Here is a 17,223-nt window from a genome sequence, read left to right as displayed (position 1 = left end):
ATAATTGTTATGTTTTATTGTTCTGAACATATTACACTATGCAATGAATAAAAATGTGCAACTGGAATATTTCATTCGGAGATATCTAGGATGTGGGATTTAAGTGTTGCCTTTATTTCTTTGAGCAGTATATATATGTCAACCAATCACATTTCAGCTATCTTTTCCATTAGAACGGTTGAAATATTAAAGCTGTCACTTGACTGGCTTTCATGTGACTTGTTTGTCCAATCACATTCAAGCCACAAGGGTTTAAAAATGAAAGCATTTAGCTAATTGGTGGTTGCGCTTCCAAGAATTGGCCACCCAAATGTCACGTGTCCCTTTATCCCCCGCCTCTTTATCCGTCCTTTATCTGCTGTCATACTAGTCAGATAAAAACTGGGCGTGGCCATAACATCTACGTAAATATCTGATTGGCTGAAGTGTTGACACGTTGTTTTCTGATTGGACGCTCGGTGCCGGCTCATTCGTGTGGGGATGACTTGTGTTAGCTGTCAGTGTTCCCCGCTCAGTCCACGCCGGCCGGGCCCCGGTAGGCTCGCTGCTCCTCTGTCTCGCCGGCATCATGGTGTCCACGGAGCTGAGCCATCAGCACAATGGGCTGCCCCTGGGTAAGGAGGTCGGCGGGGACGGCCTGGCCAGCCCGAGCAGTGATGGGGACGCGGTGACGGTGTGTGTGAGCCCGGAGCTGGCGGTGCAGGAGGAGACACAAGCCATGCTCCCCCCCGCGGCGGCGGCTCCGGACACCCGGCTGTACGGGCGGCGCTTCCTGGTGCTGGCCGTGTTCTCGCTCTACTCGCTGGTGAACGCCTTCCAGTGGATCCAGTACAGCATCCTCGCCTCCATCTTCACCGGCTTCTACCACGTCTCCAACCAGGACATCGACTGGCTGTCCGTGGTCTACATGCTGGCCTACATCCCGCTCATCTTCCCGGCCACCTGGCTGCTGGACACCCGGGGGCTGCGGCTCACGGCGCTGCTGGGCTCCGGCCTCAACTGCCTCGGGGCGTGGATCAAGTGTACGAGCGCCCGGCCCGACCTGTTCGCGGTCACCATGCTCGGCCAGGTGGTGTGCTCCGTGGCGCAGGTCTTCATCCTCGGACTGCCCTCCCAGGTGGCGTCCGTGTGGTTCGGTCCCAAGGAGGTGTCCACCGCCTGTGCCACCGCCGTGCTGGGCAACCAGGTACTGTGCGGGCAGGGGAGCGGGGGTCACGGTGGCGCTGGAGGTCCCCCCCCCCCCGGGGTCACGGTGGCGCTGGAGGTCCCCCCCCCCCCCCCCCGGGGTCACGGTGGCGCTGGAGGTCCCCCCCCCCCCCCCCGGGGTCACGGTGGCGCTGGAGGTCCCCCCCCCCCCCCCGGGGTCACGGTGGCGCTGGAGGTCCCCCCCCCCCCCCCGGGGTCACGGTGGCGCTGGAGGTCCCCCCCCCCCCCCCGGGGTCACGGTGGCGCTGGAGGTCCCCCCCCCCCCCGGGGTCACGGTGGCGCTGGAGGTCCCCCCCCCCCCCCGGGGTCACGGTGGCGCTGGAGGTCCCCCCCCCCCCCCCGGGGTCACGGTGGCGCTGGAGGTCCCCCCCCCCCCCCGGGGTCACGGTGGCGCTGGAGGTCCCCCCCCCCCCGGGGTCACGGTGGCGCTGGAGGTCCCCCTCCCCCCCCCCCGGGGTCACGGTGGCGCTGGAGGTCCCCCCCCCGGGGTCACGGTGGCGCTGGAGGTCCCCCCCCCGGGGTCACGGTGGCGCGGGAGGTCGTCCCCCCCCCCCCCCCCCCCCCCCCGGGGTCACGGTGGCGCGGGAGGTCGTCCCCCCCCCCCCCCCCCCCGGGGTCACGGTGGCGCGGGAGGTCGTCCCCCCCCCCCCCCCCCCCCCGGGGTCACGGTGGCGCGGGAGGTCGTCCCCCCCCCCCCCCCGGGGTCACGGTGGCGCGGGAGGTCGTCCCCCCCCCCCCCCCGGGGTCACGGTGGCGCGGGAGGTCGTCCCCCCCCCCCCCCGGGGTCACGGTGGCGCTGGAGGTCGTCCCCCCCCCCCCCCCCCCGGGGTCACGGTGGCGCTGGAGCTGCTTGCACTTAGTTTCCTAGGCACATTTTTCACCTTTATATTTTTATTCCTTTTTTCGTTCGAGATTTTTTTGTAGTATTTTTGCTGGGATGATGTTTTCTTCCCCCTTATGTTCTGTGGCACTAGCTGTAGTGTCTTTGTAGGGTCCATACAGCAAGAAGGAAATACAATCCCCCTGTTAGTCCTGATCAATACAATAATGGAGTCTCATGCATATATCAGCATAAATAAAGGAACAAAAAAGGAAAAACATCCACAATAAGGTGTTTCCATATGATAGATGTAAATATATAATTACAGCAAGGAGCACCTAATGGCGCACAATCCTGATCAAATCGCCCTAATGCTGGAGACTCGAACAATAAAATAGCCTTCACGGGGAAAAATACCATGGATCTCATGTCAATCACAGCGGAAGTGCCACATAGTCTAATAGAACATATAACATCCACAATACTGGAGATGAAGGTCCAGAAAAAATCTATGTAGATCAGCGCACAACATGTGCACAAAATGGTTCAATCCCATAAAGATGAATAAATAACCGCACTGAATGCTGAGCTGCGCACATAAAACCACTTAAATGAGATATTATTCAAGAAGCCATGATAATACCAAGTGAAAACCACACTAATGTGGATCTGCATGAAAGAGACTTCTCAATGTCCCCACGTTTTTTTTTTGTACAATTATTGAAGCAAAAATCTGTCTATTTTTTTTTTTATCTTGGGTTTTGCACCAAATTGATCCTGTGCCATTTTGATGAATTTAGTGCAAAAAATGTTAAAATATCCCCACACATGACCAGGGGCCGATTATATGAGGATTTCTTGCTACATATTCTATGAACCATAAAGGATCATCTGGCTGCAGCGTCTTGGTGGAAATGCAACGTAATGCCGTGTCCGGATCCGGCCTCATACTGTGAGAACAGGAGCCCGTCTCCTCCCTGTATAAACACTTGTTGGTCAGGAGAGGGGCGAGTGACGTCTAGGATCTCATTGAAGAGTGTTCTGTAGGTGGACAGGGGCTGAGCGTCCTCTTGCACTAAGTGCCTGTTATCAGCTGGTGCCAATGTGATGGTGAAACCTCCAGGGAATGTTGCTTCATTATATTGCACGTTGATGGATCATGGCGCTGGGGTTACAGTCTCTTCTCTTTGCTCCACAGTTCGGCGTGGCCATCGGGTTCCTTCTCCCTCCCGTGCTGGTTCCGAGGTCGGATGACAATCACGTGACGGCGCATAACATCAGCATCATGTTTTACGGCACTGCCGCGGTGTCCACCCTCCTGTTCATCCTGACGATCGCAGGTGAGTACGAGCACGCCTCCTCCATAGTATAAACTCCAGACCGGACTGTGCTCCTGAGTCTTCTCCAAGCTCTGATGTGTTCAGCATCTTGGCCAAGTCCTATAAGCCGGTCAGTGACCGCAGATCACCACGTGACCGCTATAGGGGCCTGGGAGCTGGGGGACCGGGTGATGACTGATGTTCGCCCACATTAACCAGACAACTGCCAAATATGTCTGTGAGAAGTTGTGTCGAGCGGGCTAGTGCTGATGCAGCTCCATACTTGACGGCTGTTTTGCACAGCAGACACCCAGAGCTGCCTCTGATTATCACAGTTTAACCCTTTAGATGCTGTGGTGAACAACAACCACGGCTTCTAAGTGGCCCTCTGTGACCCTCATTGGGTTCCCACAGCAATACAATTTGGTTGTTGTAGCATGGGTGCACGATTTGGGCTCTCTCTCTCTCTGGTGGTACCACCAACGGAACACCGTCTCACTGCGCCTGTGAAAATTCCGCGCAGGCGCAGTGAATCTTTCGGCTCATCCCGGCGGCAGTTGCGCGACATGTCTACAGGCAGAGGAAGCCGGTCACATAAAAGGGGTTTTCCCATGAACGAAAGTTCATTTTAAAAATTGTCTGTGTCTGACCGTGTACTGAGCATACCACATCTCCTGGGCAGGGGAGGAAGCAAAAGACAATACTGACATTACAGCAGGGGATCGCATTGGATTCATTTTGTGAGGTAAAATATTTCACTGACTGTTTTTAAACAATATTTTACCTCACAAAATGTATCCTCTGCGATCTCCTGCTGTAATGTCAGTATTGCCTTTTGCTTCCTCCCCTGCCCAGGAGCTGTGGTATGTTCTGTACACGGTCAGACAGACAATGAGAGAAGAAGAGAAGACAGCAGATGGGGGAGAGAGAGCGCGCACAAGGGTGAGGGGGACAGCACATGAGGGGAGAACACAGCACAGGAAAGAGAGAGACAGCAGACAAGGGGGCTAGCACATGGGGTAGACACTTCAGAGGAGAGCAGAGACTGGAGAAGTCAGCATATGAGGAAAGAGAGAGTGGGTGAGCACATGGGAGGGAGATTCTCAACGCTGCAAAGCCTGCCTCCATTGTGACATTACCGCCCTCCCGATGCGATAGCATGGGGCCTTCATCTAGTTTCTTATAAATGTCTAAAATGACAATGATCTGGGTCTACAGCAGGCAGGGTAGTGGGGAGAGGCTCCTGCTGCAGCCAGTTGTCGTACAGCCACACACAGGAAAGCGAGGAGGAGTTTTTGACACCGTGTAAATTTTTTTTTAAGTTTATTTCTCTGACATAAAATGGAAGCCTAGAAAAGAGATTAGAGGATGAATTTGTGTATATATATTTTTTTTTTTTTTTTTTTTTTTTTTTAATGTCTTATGTGGTGCTGAGACCACCAGTTTTAGGACCATTTTGCGCTCTAGAACAGCAGGAATGGGTGTCCTATCCATTGTCACCCAGAAGCGCATATCTAAAAAAGAAATAAAGTAAAAATTTTTCCAAGTTCTCCTGCTTGTGTTTTTTTTTTTTTGTTTTTTTTTTTGCCTCTTTTTAATTTTAGATTTTGTTGTTTTTCCCTGGCGTTATACAGAATTCTATCCTTGATACCAGCAGGCACTGTTTTTATCCCCCGTTATTCTCGGCAGGGCTGTGGAGTCGGAGTCGGTGCTCATTTTGGTGGAGTTGGAGTCGGTATAAAATGGACCGACTCTGACTCCTAAAATATATAATAAATTGGGTACAGTAATTCAATGCAGGATGTGCTGAATATTTTTTCATAGGCGTTTGGGAAAGTTATGAAATGTCCTATAAATGGCTGTTCTATTCCTGATCTAAGGCTACATTCACACACAGCGTTTTTCCTGTGTTTTTGAGGATACGTTTTTCAGCTGCAAAAGCTGATCATCTTTTTAAAAAACTGCATCACCTGAAAGGTTTTTGAGCTCATAGATAATGTTTTCAATAGCAAAAGCAGATTAGAAATCTGCTCTATCCATCCATTTATCCATATCTGTCTATCCATATCGTATCTGTACCAAAAAGAATGAAAACCGGGTAGTACACCAATATATATTCTGTTCTATCTAAATATCTTGATTATTGGATCATAAAAATGATTAAATGTCTGAGGTTCACATTGTACTACAATAAATTTTTCACTTAAATATAAGCAATATGTGTAGGAGTCGGTGTAAGGGAAATTTCGGAGTTCGGAGTCGCAGGTTTGGCTTACCGACTCCGCAGCCCTGATTCTCGGTGTGACAGGTCATGTCTTATACTTTATTACATTACATACTTTATATTGCATTTATTACTTTGATGCTGTGTGACCCAACATAACTTATTTAACGGGAGCAGCAATGTAATGGTGGAGAACTATATAATGGTTTACAAGCACATAAACCGCTGTAATGTAGGTGACGGCTCGGCTCCTTTCACCAGATAAGCCGGTTCTGACCAGGGGAAGGTTTTATAAAGAAGAGAACGCTCCGACTCTAGTAAAAGTTGGTATCGAAGTCACCGGGAGAGCCAAAGTTGGGGAAAGGGTCACAAGGTCTTGTTTCTGATCTATAGTCTTATACTCCATGTTATGGCGCTCTACGCAGAACTGCTTTTTGCAGTTCCCTATTGATGTGATCAGGTGCAGTGTTCATGATGCCAGCCTCACAGTAGCCATCTCCATTGGCTCTCTCCAGCAGTCATCTGTCTATTCACTTCTATGGGAGAGTTATTGTTGTTTTTTTTGTTTTTTTATTTAATCCATTCCTTGTAGCTTTTATCTCCCGGACTGTCAGAGCACAGCTATTATCAGTGACTACTGAATGGCTGCATTGACTCTTAAAAAATTTGGAGACTGTAATCTACCTCCTGTCTCTTTACTGCTCGGTCTATCCACCATTCTTTACACTACAACTACTTATTCACAATTTGGCTGCTGTGTATAAACACAGACTTGCTAGGAGTCATTGTTGAGAACACTTCTTTTTTCACCAAGGAAATAATAATTATTAACCAAGGGAAACTAAAGATTAACAGGTAGCCAATGCAGAGATATTAGGATGTAGGTTTAAGGGGTGTGTTATTTTTTTTTTTTTTTTTTTTTCCCTGAATTTGTGTGAATAAATCTCATTCATCCAGTGTTGTATGGGGTAGTGGGTGATGAAAAGATAAGATTCTGCGGAGAATGACAAATGGACAAGAAATGTGATGGGCTTGCCTAGATGTACTTTGTTTTATTTTTCCAGGACCCGTTCTAAACTGTGCTTGTTTGGTATTCAATATGAATAGCCAGGTAGCACATTCCAGAGAGTTGATGCAGCACAAGAAACGTCTTGGCAAGTAGAGAAGGAATATTATGATTGATGTTAATGTTAGATCACTGGCAGAGCGGAAAGCACGGGTGTGATGTTAGAAAGATACATAGATGTAGGGCAGTGCAGCTCTGTGAAGAGGTCGAGTAGGGTGGAGAGCTTCGAGTGCGACGTTCTCAAGTTTATATTGTGTTCTATAGTGGATGGGCAATCTGCGTAATGACTGGCACAGGGTGGAGGCATCTGTGTAAACGCTGGACAGAAATGTGAGCCTAGCTTCTTAAGTTCATGGTAGAATAGACAGTAAGTTTAGAGAGCAGAAGACCGATTTAATAAGGTGAAGTAATTGGGACGAAAATGAATCGGAGCGTTTGTAAGCATTTCTGCCGTTTTGATGGTAAAAGAAGAGATTTTGGAGAGGTTGTGGAGTTGCAGATAACGTGAGCGAATGATTGGATATTGGAAAGGGAGGAAATGACTGAGTGTGAGATAATCCCAAGACAGCGGGCATGGTAGTTCCAGACACGAAAAAGGGAATTTTCCGGATTAGGGCAGTTGATACAGAGAAGCTTTTAGTGTGAGAGAGAGGACATAATGTCGTCATTGTCCTCCCACATAAGTAACCTGTGTGACACGTCAGAAGGTTTGATCGATGGAGGTCTGGGAGCGTCTTGGCAGTGATCCAAGATGAGACCTGCAAGGTAACATTACTGAAGTGTCTCGCAGCCGCGGTGAAGCAATTTTCTCAGTTACATGAGCTTGGCCTGGAATTCTGCTTGTAACGAACCCAATGTACACACGGCTCTACATGACGGGGGCCGCCTGTAGCTGTTATGTATTGTAGCGTGATTACAGCGCGGTGTCCGAGGTCCCGTCACATGGAGCTGGTTCATAGCCAAAAGCCTCTATTCAGCCAGCTGTGTACATGATATTATCAGTTTTATGTAACTGGTGGTAAATGCTCACCTATACGAGGAGAGCGGCGATGCTGCTGGACCGGGACACGCTTGGATGATAAAATAGAGCACAATAAAAGAAGCGTTGAAAAAGACCATTGCAAAAAAAGGAACAAAGTCCCAATAAAAACCTATGTGAAGTTTTAGTGTATGCGGGCCTATGAAGGAGCAGAAAGTCCACAATGAAGTCCCCAATATACAATATAAGAAAAAAAAAAAAAAAAAAATTGGGATCGCTCAACACTAGCAATTAGAATTGTTTTGGAAAAAGAACCCTCAGACCACCAACTTTTGCATTAATGCTTTGCCCAGGTGTTTTTCTAATCGTGTAGCATCCATGAGGATAGATGTTGTATTAAGGCTGTGTATACAGTACCTTATTTTCAATGGAAAGCAAAAACCGCTGTGCACATGCTGCTGATCTTTCCGTGCGGATTTGCTGCGTTTTCAAATGTTACTTCTTTGTGCGGAATCCGCAGCGGTTTTACACCTGCTCCATTGTAGAGATGTCAAACCACAGGCTAATCCGTAGATAAACCGCAGGTCTTTTTACCTGCGGATTTTGCAAAATCCGCGCCGAAAATTCCGCAGCAGAATCCGCAACGTGTGCCCTTACCCTAAGACTCTACACTTGGCAGTTGTTCTCAACACCAACAACTAAGATGTTGCTCTTCAAATGGATGACTTGATTCTCTATAAATAGGAATAGTCAAAACATAGGGCGAAACCCTGCACTTTCAGCTGCTTCAAAGAATGCCCCCCTGGCTAAGTCGAGAGGGTGAAACCGTGAGTCACTTAAGTGTAAAGTTTTGTTCACATTGGATTACATTGACGTGCTGACTATCCCATGCGGTTGTGTGAATAAAAATATGTTCACATTTTTACCCCAGGTTTTAGGCGTTCCATCACATAATACAGGTTTCCGGGGTCTGAATTCGGTAATGTGCGCTCAAGAAGGGGTGGAAATTTCTCTAGGAAGTCTGAAGCCAGCAGCTATTGTCAATGCACCAAATATGTTCCCCATGTTGGAACCATAGGGTGTTATCTGGTGGGGCTCTCACACTTTTAGCTGCTCTCTGTGGCATTGTGGGAATACGATAACCCCTGATGTCACCAGTGGGCAGTCCACTCTGTAGACTATACACACAGGAATGGCTGAAGCAGTTCTCCTGTGTAAGGATTGAGACCTAATGGCTGCCCGTATCTCAGCAACAGTGGTAAAATGAGATTCTCGGCGGTCATCAAAGAATTTTGTGTAATTTGGGTGGATTTACCCTGTGTGCTTTGTGATTTTAAACATATGGGTATAGTTATTAAAACTATAAGAAAATAAATGGAGAAAAATCCTTTGCCCGTAGCATCCAATGACTGCGCAGCTTTCATTTCTTGAGCTGCTCTGGTAAAATGAAATGTGCGCTGTGATTGGTTGCTATGGGCACTACCACACATTGGGCCCCCAGCATCAGAACTGACAGAAATTCTTGTCTGTTTCCTATAGCAACCAGTCACCGCATTCATTATACCAGAGCAGTTCAAGAAATGCAAGCTGCCTTATCGGTTGCTATGGGCAATTTCAACAAATGAGGCCTTCTTTTTTTTTTTTTTTTTTTTTTTTTTTTTTTTCTTTTTTCTTGTTCTCCTTCACTGATGGAAATTTGGACTTGTTGCCCATAGCGACCAATCACAGCACAGCTTTAATTTCTTCAAGTATTCTGGTACAATGAAAGCTGAGCTATGATTGGTTGCTAACGGAAACCAGGTCAGATTTGCAATGTTTGGGGCCTAGTGAGTTTAGGTGAAGCCTCTGTACTGGTTGTAGTCATTGTATAATTTACACAACACCAGCTTCATTATTCCCTTGGGAAAATTGGACTTTTTAAAAGATGAAAAAATGTCTCTGATGTTCTTTTGGACGGTGAATACATGGCGGAGGAAGACAAAGGGTTATTAATCCAGTGTATATGGGGTAATCTGTCATTATCTGGGATTATAGCTCTTATCAATAGCCATTAGGATCTGAAAAGCTGTGCAAAGTTATTAGTGGAGGACATCGGTAATATGTCATCCATATCTTACAAGAAGGCTTGCGTCAGGGTGATGTAGAGTTTCAGATCTGAGAATGTTGGATCCTGGAGCCAAGATAATTTAGTCTCTGAATTATTATTATTTTTTTTTTTTTTTTTTTACAGATTATTGTCTGTTTGTAAGTGATGATAGTTTAAAGGGGTTGTCCACTACTCCTTAAAAACTGGCCTAGGGAGGTGAGAAGAAAAAATTGCTACTTAATTCCTTTGACACCGCTCCTCCGTATTCAGTACCTCCTCCCCCCACTAGTCTGCATGGATCAGCATCCAGTGGGAGCGTCATGTAAGCTCTGCAGCCAATCAACGGCCACTGATCAGTTGCAGCGCTCACATTACATCTGGCCGGGAAGAAACTGTGGCCCCCGATTCATCATTTGCAACTTATTGAAGTGTCGTCAGTTTTTATTATATAAGAACGTGAATAGTACACATTTTAATCCCTTTAAATTAAAGGGAATCTGATAGCAATTTCGACCACCCAAAGTAAAGACTTTCCCGCACGATAGGAGACCCACAGAGCATTAATGCCATCTGGCCGGAATCTGCTGGGATTGTTCTTATTTTTTTTTTTGGAAATGCTCAAATTTGCTGTGTCCTGGGTCAGAATACGCAGGTTTGCACAATGATAGTCCCAGACAGTACCAAAAGGTCCCTATGTCACCAACCCGAACCATGCGTGGCAGTATTAGACACAGCTTTGTGTAGAAATATAGCAGCAATGTGAACGTAAGTTTTAATATGGCGCACGTCGCTCCTGCAGGTGAATATTCTGTACCTACTGTGACAAACGCCTGATTTATATTTCAGTCTTTAAAGAGAAACCGAAGCTCCCTCCGAGTCAGTCTCAGGCTCTTGTCCGGGCCTCTCTTCCCGAGGATTACTCCTACAAGAAATCCATTATCAATCTCTTCAAGAACGTCCCCTTTGTGCTGCTGCTGATCAGCTATGGTAAGATGGTTTCCCAGCTCTCATTACCTGTCACCATTATTATTTTTTTTTTCATTTATTTATTTATTTTTTTTTTTTTCATTTTGTGCTGTTTGCAAACCCTATTTAGAAGCCTGTAGGGAAAATAAACAGAGAACTATACACCTAAAACATGCTGTTAGCAAAAAATTGTACTTGTCCTATTGATTTTATTTACCAATTTGACATGAAGTTAGTGGAAATTACATCAGCTTGCTTTCAGAAAATGGAAACATTAATACATTGGTGCAGATCTGCTACAAGAAAAGTGCGAAATGCTGACAATCCATGCGTCCGTGTGAGCAGTACATGGTGGTAATGAGTTTTGACTTTGGACATTCATCTTTGGCAGCGCAGGGTATTATAACACACTTGGGTTAGAAAGTTGCAAAATCCTTTATTATACAGTCATGGAGCTTTATAATCCAGCCATGATGAAATGTATTTTCATGATCTGCAGAGCGTGTTGTAGCCTCATGACTGCAGGTCTGCACATGGTTTCCCTCCTTCGCAATAAACCACTAATGTTCTCTGTTAAGTGAGTGATTGGCTCCTCTCATCTCAGATGAGGTGTTTTTTTTTTTTTTGTTTTTTTTTTGGTATTTGCAGCGTCATGTCTTGCTTATCCAGAGCTTTATCTGAAGCCTTGGCCTCTAGAAGCATTTATATTCATTGCCACAGAAGATAAAATATTCCCTTTATGTTGCAGGGATTATGACCGGCTCCTTCTATTCTGTGTCCACGCTGCTGAATCAAATGATCACAATTTACCACGAGGTCAGTGTCCTGTCTGGATACAAGCTCTATTGAGGGTATAATGGCATCGTCTTAGAAATAGGGTTGCTTTTGTTTGTCATTAAGAGTATATAAGGTTATAGTTCATGTGAGATACGTACATGCATACCCTAAATAACACCAATTTAGGTTGACCTTCACTTTACAGCTTGAGCCCTTAAAGGTGATCAGATCAGGTTATTGTATATTTTTTCTTACTTTATTTTTGGGGTCACAGTGTTTGTTTGTTTTTTTTTTTTTTAATTTCAAATTCCCCTTTTAGCAGACATGGTTATTGGTAGCAAAGAACAGACTGACTCCTGTCTTTTTGTAATGATGCATCTAGTGAGTGTGCAAAGGGCATTGTGAGCAGTGTCAGATGTGACCAGGGCTGTGGAGTCTGAGTCAGTTGCCATTTTGGTAGAGTCGGTATAAAATGGACTGGCTCCAACTACTAAAACATATAATAAAGTGGATTCCATGCAGGACCAATCTGTGCTGCACTTTGTCCATGCTCAGTAGTGACCAGAGCTGGATGTGACTCCGCTTGTTGTGATTGGTGCACTTATCAAGTGCGTATAGAGGTGTTATCTGTCATTGTAATCTTGCCTCTGATAATGAGTTTGTTGAAAACTTTTCCTGAAAGTACAGAATGTATGAGTCTTTAAGACAAAAAAACCTTTGACTTAAATGTGAGATGCTTCATTTAGCCTCTGATGGCGCTGTGGTGAAATTGAGCACTGGCTACCAGGTTCTCCTGTTAATTTCAGATGATTGCTCAGGGTCCCAGCCAGGGGGGGCAGTTTACAATTATCTTCCATCACATCGGGAGGGAAAATAACCACTGCGATCCCCAATGATCTCTGATGCTGATTTTTCATGATTCCCGGTCCATTTGCTCTATAGGTGCAGAGGTTATTAGCTCTCCATGAATGTTAGGACACTGTACATTTATCACCTATCCTGTTGGTGGATATCCTCTTTTAAAAGCTCCTCAGTCTATATCACGATGAAATAAGACACCGATTTTACGGAATCTGCATGGTAATTGTAAGTGGAGATGCCAATCTAGATAACATACCATTCAGTACTCTTGGAAAGCTGGGTGTCTGCCCTAAAATCTCCAATTCTTGTGCGATCAACCTAATTGATATACTATGGTCATTTTCCAGATAAAAGGCCAGATTTGTAGTATGGATCCCTTAGTAATCTATTCTTTTTCTGACAGGGGGAAGAAGTAAATGCCGGCAGGATCGGGCTCACTCTGGTAATTGCTGGAATGATTGGCTCAGTCATTTGTGGTGTGTGGCTGGACTACACGAAGACATACAAGTAGGTGAACTCCACCTGTTCTGAGATGTAAAGCAACAATATGTTCTGGACAGGTGCGCCTGCCTGTATTAATATTATTAATACTCCCTGCAGGCAGACCACGCTGATCGTCTACATCTTATCGTTTATCGGGATGTTGATCTTCACCTTCACCCTGAATCTCGAGAATCTCATTATTGTGTTTGTGACAGCAGGAGCTCTAGGGTAAGATGCTAATAAGAAAAAAGAAATCTGTCCTGTATTTTACTCCAGAGCTGTACTTGCTATTCTACTGGTAGATCACTGTGTACCTCCATGACATAACTTCTCCTCTACTGATCCTGTATTTTACTCCAGAGCTGTACTCACTATTCTACTTGTGGAGTCAGTGTGTACATGTATTGCATTACTTCTCCTGTACTGATCCTGTATTCTACTCCAGAGCTGAACTCTCTATTCTGCTGGTGGAGTCAGTGTGTACATGTATTACATTACTTCTGCTGTACTGATCCTGTATTTTACTCCAGAGCTGAACTCTATTCTACTAGTGGAGTCAGTGTGTACATGTATTACATTACTTCTCCTGTACTGATCCTGTATTTTACTCCAGAGCTGTACTCTCTATTCTGCTGGTGGAGTCAGTGTGTACATGTATTACATTACTTCTGCTGTACTGATCCTGTATTTTACTCCAGAGCTGAACTCTATTCTACTAGTGGAGTCAGTGTGTACATGTATTACATTACTTCTCCTGTACTGATCCTGTATTTTACTCCAGAGCTGTACTCTCTATTCTGCTGGTGGAGTCAGTGTGTACATGTATTACATTACTTCTGCTGTACTGATCCTGTATTCTACTCCAGAGCTGAACTCTCTATTCTGCTGGTGCAGAATATCCTGTTCTCGATTATCAGTGCACACTTGGTGTTGTAGTTTTTCAGCAGCTGGAGAACATCCATCCTTTCTGTAGGACTTGATTCCACTGTGCTCCAGACTTTACACTCTAAAGGCAGAGTCTTTCTTATTTGCTCCTCCTCAGGTTTTTTATGACTGGATATCTTCCGCTGGGGTTTGAGTTTGCCGTTGAGATCACATACCCAGAATCGGAAGGTACATCATCCGGCCTGCTGAATGCCTCAGCCCAGGTATGCATACATATACGTTCTTCCTTCAAAGGGAATGTCCAACAATTACAAATGATCATTTATCTTGGTCTTGCTCTGCTCTGGACGTCCCATAGACTTGGATTTTAGTGGTTGTACACATGCTGCAACACAGTCTTTAACAGGCTGGGATAAGTGATGTCACTGACCACCAATGACCCAAACTTTGCAGCCACCAATTTGGCAGCTCTTGACCTTTCAATCAGGTCACTGGTGGTCAGTGACATCACTGCTCTCAGCCTGTCCTAGTCTGGAGAGTTGCTGCAGAATTACCCCTACATTATTTTATTGCTTCAACCCCCTGGCTGGCCACTGCCAAATTTCCATTTGACCGGACAACCTTTTACGTGCGATATCTATTACTGATGCCTTTTCCTTGGCCTGGCTTTGCTAAAACTGCCCTGTATTATTGTGCCCTGCAGAGTGTAAGTGTTAACTTGTATTTAGCACTATTGTTGAGCACCAAGAAGCTAAAAACTGCTAGCAGATACCCATTCTTGTTCTCCTCCTGAAATTGGTACAGACTTATTTAACTTTACTTATAGACACCAATCTGGTCGGGGGCCATTGTCAGGAAAATGACTCATTTTTCATGGTTTTGATTACACATACCATGCTTTCTGCTGCATCTCCTTGATTTTTAAGAGGACATGCTGCCCTTCCCTCATTTTGTTTCTGCGGGCACATAGCTGCAGTACGTTCTCTCTGCCCCTGCACTGTGTAATTCTACGTCTGTCTGTCTGTCTGTCTGTCTGTCTGTCTGTCTGTCTGTCTGTCTGTCTGTCTGTCTGTCCCCTGTCATAGGGCTCCATTATATGTCCATTTTGCAAGCCTGCGAGAAAATCTCGCCATACAGAGCACTATTTAGGGGTCATTCATCCGTATTACGCATGTAAAATACTGACCGTATTTTGCGTCGGTTAGTGTGACCCCGGCCTTAAAGTAATAATAACAAAGACTTGCACACAGGGCTAAAACAGTGTAAAACTAAAAGGGATTAATCGTGAGGACTCTTACATTTAGACTGGAGACATAGCTAAAATTCACTTTGTCTCTTCCAAAACTGAGAATGAGGTTTTTTGGTTGATATATTATAAAGGGTCTCATCCACAGCCCTTATCCCCTCCTGGTCAGGTGAGAACAGGATGGCTAACTGTATGCATGGAAAGATGGGTAGAATCATATGATTCTAATTTGTCATATTCTTGCCATAAGAGTCTGCTAGTGGAATCATGACTTCCATGTTTCCGACCATACTCTCATCATCCTAGACGCACCACATACGACTGATATATCCATAATCCGGGTTGATTATTAAATTTTTGATTTTGAAAAAGACTGGAAATCCCAGGTGCTTAAACCCACAGAAGTGAATCTGTCCCCGATCATAGATACAACAGTGGATAGTGTTGATATAAGATTATCGTTGTGGCACGGAAATGTTGCATTTCCATGTGATGTCCCTGGTATGGGCTGGAGATGTACAAGTATACCTTAGGGGCCATCACCTTCTCCTGCACATTATAGCAGTACTGTGCTAACAATAAAAAAAAAAAATACACAACTTTTTCTTTCCATTGTCAACTCTTTGCTAATTTTAATGATTTACTCAGATGACATGTCGGGAGGGCCATACATGGTTTCATCATTATTTCTCCTTGCAGATATTTGGCATCCTGTTTACTCTGGCACAAGGGAAGCTTACAACAGACTACGACCCTCAGGCCGGCAACATTTTCCTCTGCGCCTGGATGTTTGTAGGAATCATCTTAACAGGTGAGGTGCTGGTCACTTTTGGGCGGCCCAATCTATAGCTCAAATTTGGCTGGTCAGTTAGATATATTTATGTGGAACGCCATTGTCTAAAGCCCCCATACACTTGCCGGTTAGGCGGCAGGGATCTCCTCCGACTCTCCCATACACAGGAACCGCTCACTCTGCAGACCGCTCCTATGTTCTCTGAAAGAGTCGCTGTCGGACCTCTATGGCGGTAACTTATTTCTGAAGAACATAGGGATCATCAATGAGTATGGGGCCCCTTAGTGTCCACAGATCCCAACAATCTGCTTGTCAACTTGCAATAACAGGGATGCATGGAAGTGAGCAAAAAAAAAACACGTCTTCTGGCAGTTCTGTACTTCCCATGATGGAGAGTGTCAGTTGATATATGTATATAGACTTGTTAGTGTTTTTTTTTTTTTTTTTTTTTTTATTTTGTTTTTTTTTTTTTTCTAAGTTTATAGCATGCTGGAGTAGATAATTTATGGAGGAAATTAATGCTTTTCTTTATTACCCGTGTTCCTTGGCTTTCCCCTGTGCTGTAATTTACTGTCACGTGGGAAGAACTGTCCAGTGCGGCTGAATAATACAAATATTTATTCAGTGCGGTAAATCCACAGCACAGCCTGCACCAGCATGTCCATGTAATGAAAGAACTGAAATGCCCATGTAGCAGTTGGTGTGGTGGTTTTTTTTTTTTTTTTTTTTGGTTTTTTTTTTCTCTTTTCCTTCTCTCCTACGTTTTTCTGCTGAGTTCACCCAGGGTGAAGTAGTTTTTCTAAAAAATAAAAAAAAAAAGAAAAAAACTCCTTATCCAGATCTGTGAGATTTCTCGCACTTGCCAGTGTTCCCTGCAGGTTTAGGGTGGGGGAGCACAACATTTTAACTTTTGCACTACACGACATCATCGGTTCCTAGTTGGTTTTCCCTTGGGGCTGATATTTCAACATGAACAGCCTGGATGAGGATTTCCAGCATTGTCTGAGACATCAGAGGGATTGATTAATAAGAAATGATGGTTACGTACATAGTTTAGGCTTTGTGCCAGGTTCCCAGCCTGGGGGTGATCTTGTGCTTCCATTTCCTGTAAATAAAACTGTAGCGAGAGTTTCTAGGGCTTTACAATGGGAGAAGGTGGAGATGTTGGCGTCATGTCTGATTTCACAGGTCAGCAGATTAGGCTGGTTTCACATTAGCGCTTTTTAAGCGCACGCACGGCCGGGGGTAGCTCCGCCCCCGAGCCGGCTCTCTGCCCGGCGTGCCCGCCCCTTGCTTGTAGCGCCGCCTCCTAGCGCACAGCGGCGCCTGCGATCGGCGCACCCTATCTTTAGCATAGGGTGCGCAGATCGTGCGCAGGCCGTGCGCTAGTTGCGCTTTGACCTGCGCTGCGCACTTTTGACGGTGCGCCGAGCACGCCGAAATCCGAAAAGTTTGATTTTGGCGCGCACGGCGCACCGTCAAAAGTGCGCAGCGCAGGTCAAAGCGCAACTA

General features: G+C 45.6%; 1 protein-coding gene across 1 annotated transcript in view; it reads left to right on the top strand.

Annotated features, from left to right (window-relative positions):
• Positions 1-439: 439 nt before the first annotated feature.
• The window catches only part of FLVCR1 (FLVCR choline and heme transporter 1), a 39,502-nt gene continuing 22,718 nt past the window's right edge, over positions 440-17,223 (top strand). Inside the window, exons 1-8 of the mRNA XM_073553370.1 lie at positions 440-1,186; positions 3,225-3,366; positions 10,547-10,687; positions 11,415-11,482; positions 12,708-12,811; positions 12,905-13,015; positions 13,830-13,935; positions 15,618-15,729. Of these exons, the coding sequence (XP_073409471.1) occupies positions 569-1,186; positions 3,225-3,366; positions 10,547-10,687; positions 11,415-11,482; positions 12,708-12,811; positions 12,905-13,015; positions 13,830-13,935; positions 15,618-15,729 (1,402 nt within the window). The 5' untranslated portion in view covers positions 440-568. The remainder of the gene's footprint in view (positions 1,187-3,224; positions 3,367-10,546; positions 10,688-11,414; positions 11,483-12,707; positions 12,812-12,904; positions 13,016-13,829; positions 13,936-15,617; positions 15,730-17,223) is intronic.

This window comes from Dendrobates tinctorius, unplaced genomic scaffold (assembly GCF_039654945.1).
Source record: "Dendrobates tinctorius isolate UK_male_01 unplaced genomic scaffold, ASM3965494v1 ptg000201l, whole genome shotgun sequence".
NCBI classification, from domain to species: Eukaryota; Metazoa; Chordata; class Amphibia; order Anura; family Dendrobatidae; genus Dendrobates; species Dendrobates tinctorius.
Note: the sequence above shows the minus strand (reverse complement) of the source record. Positions and strands in the feature narration are given on the sequence as shown.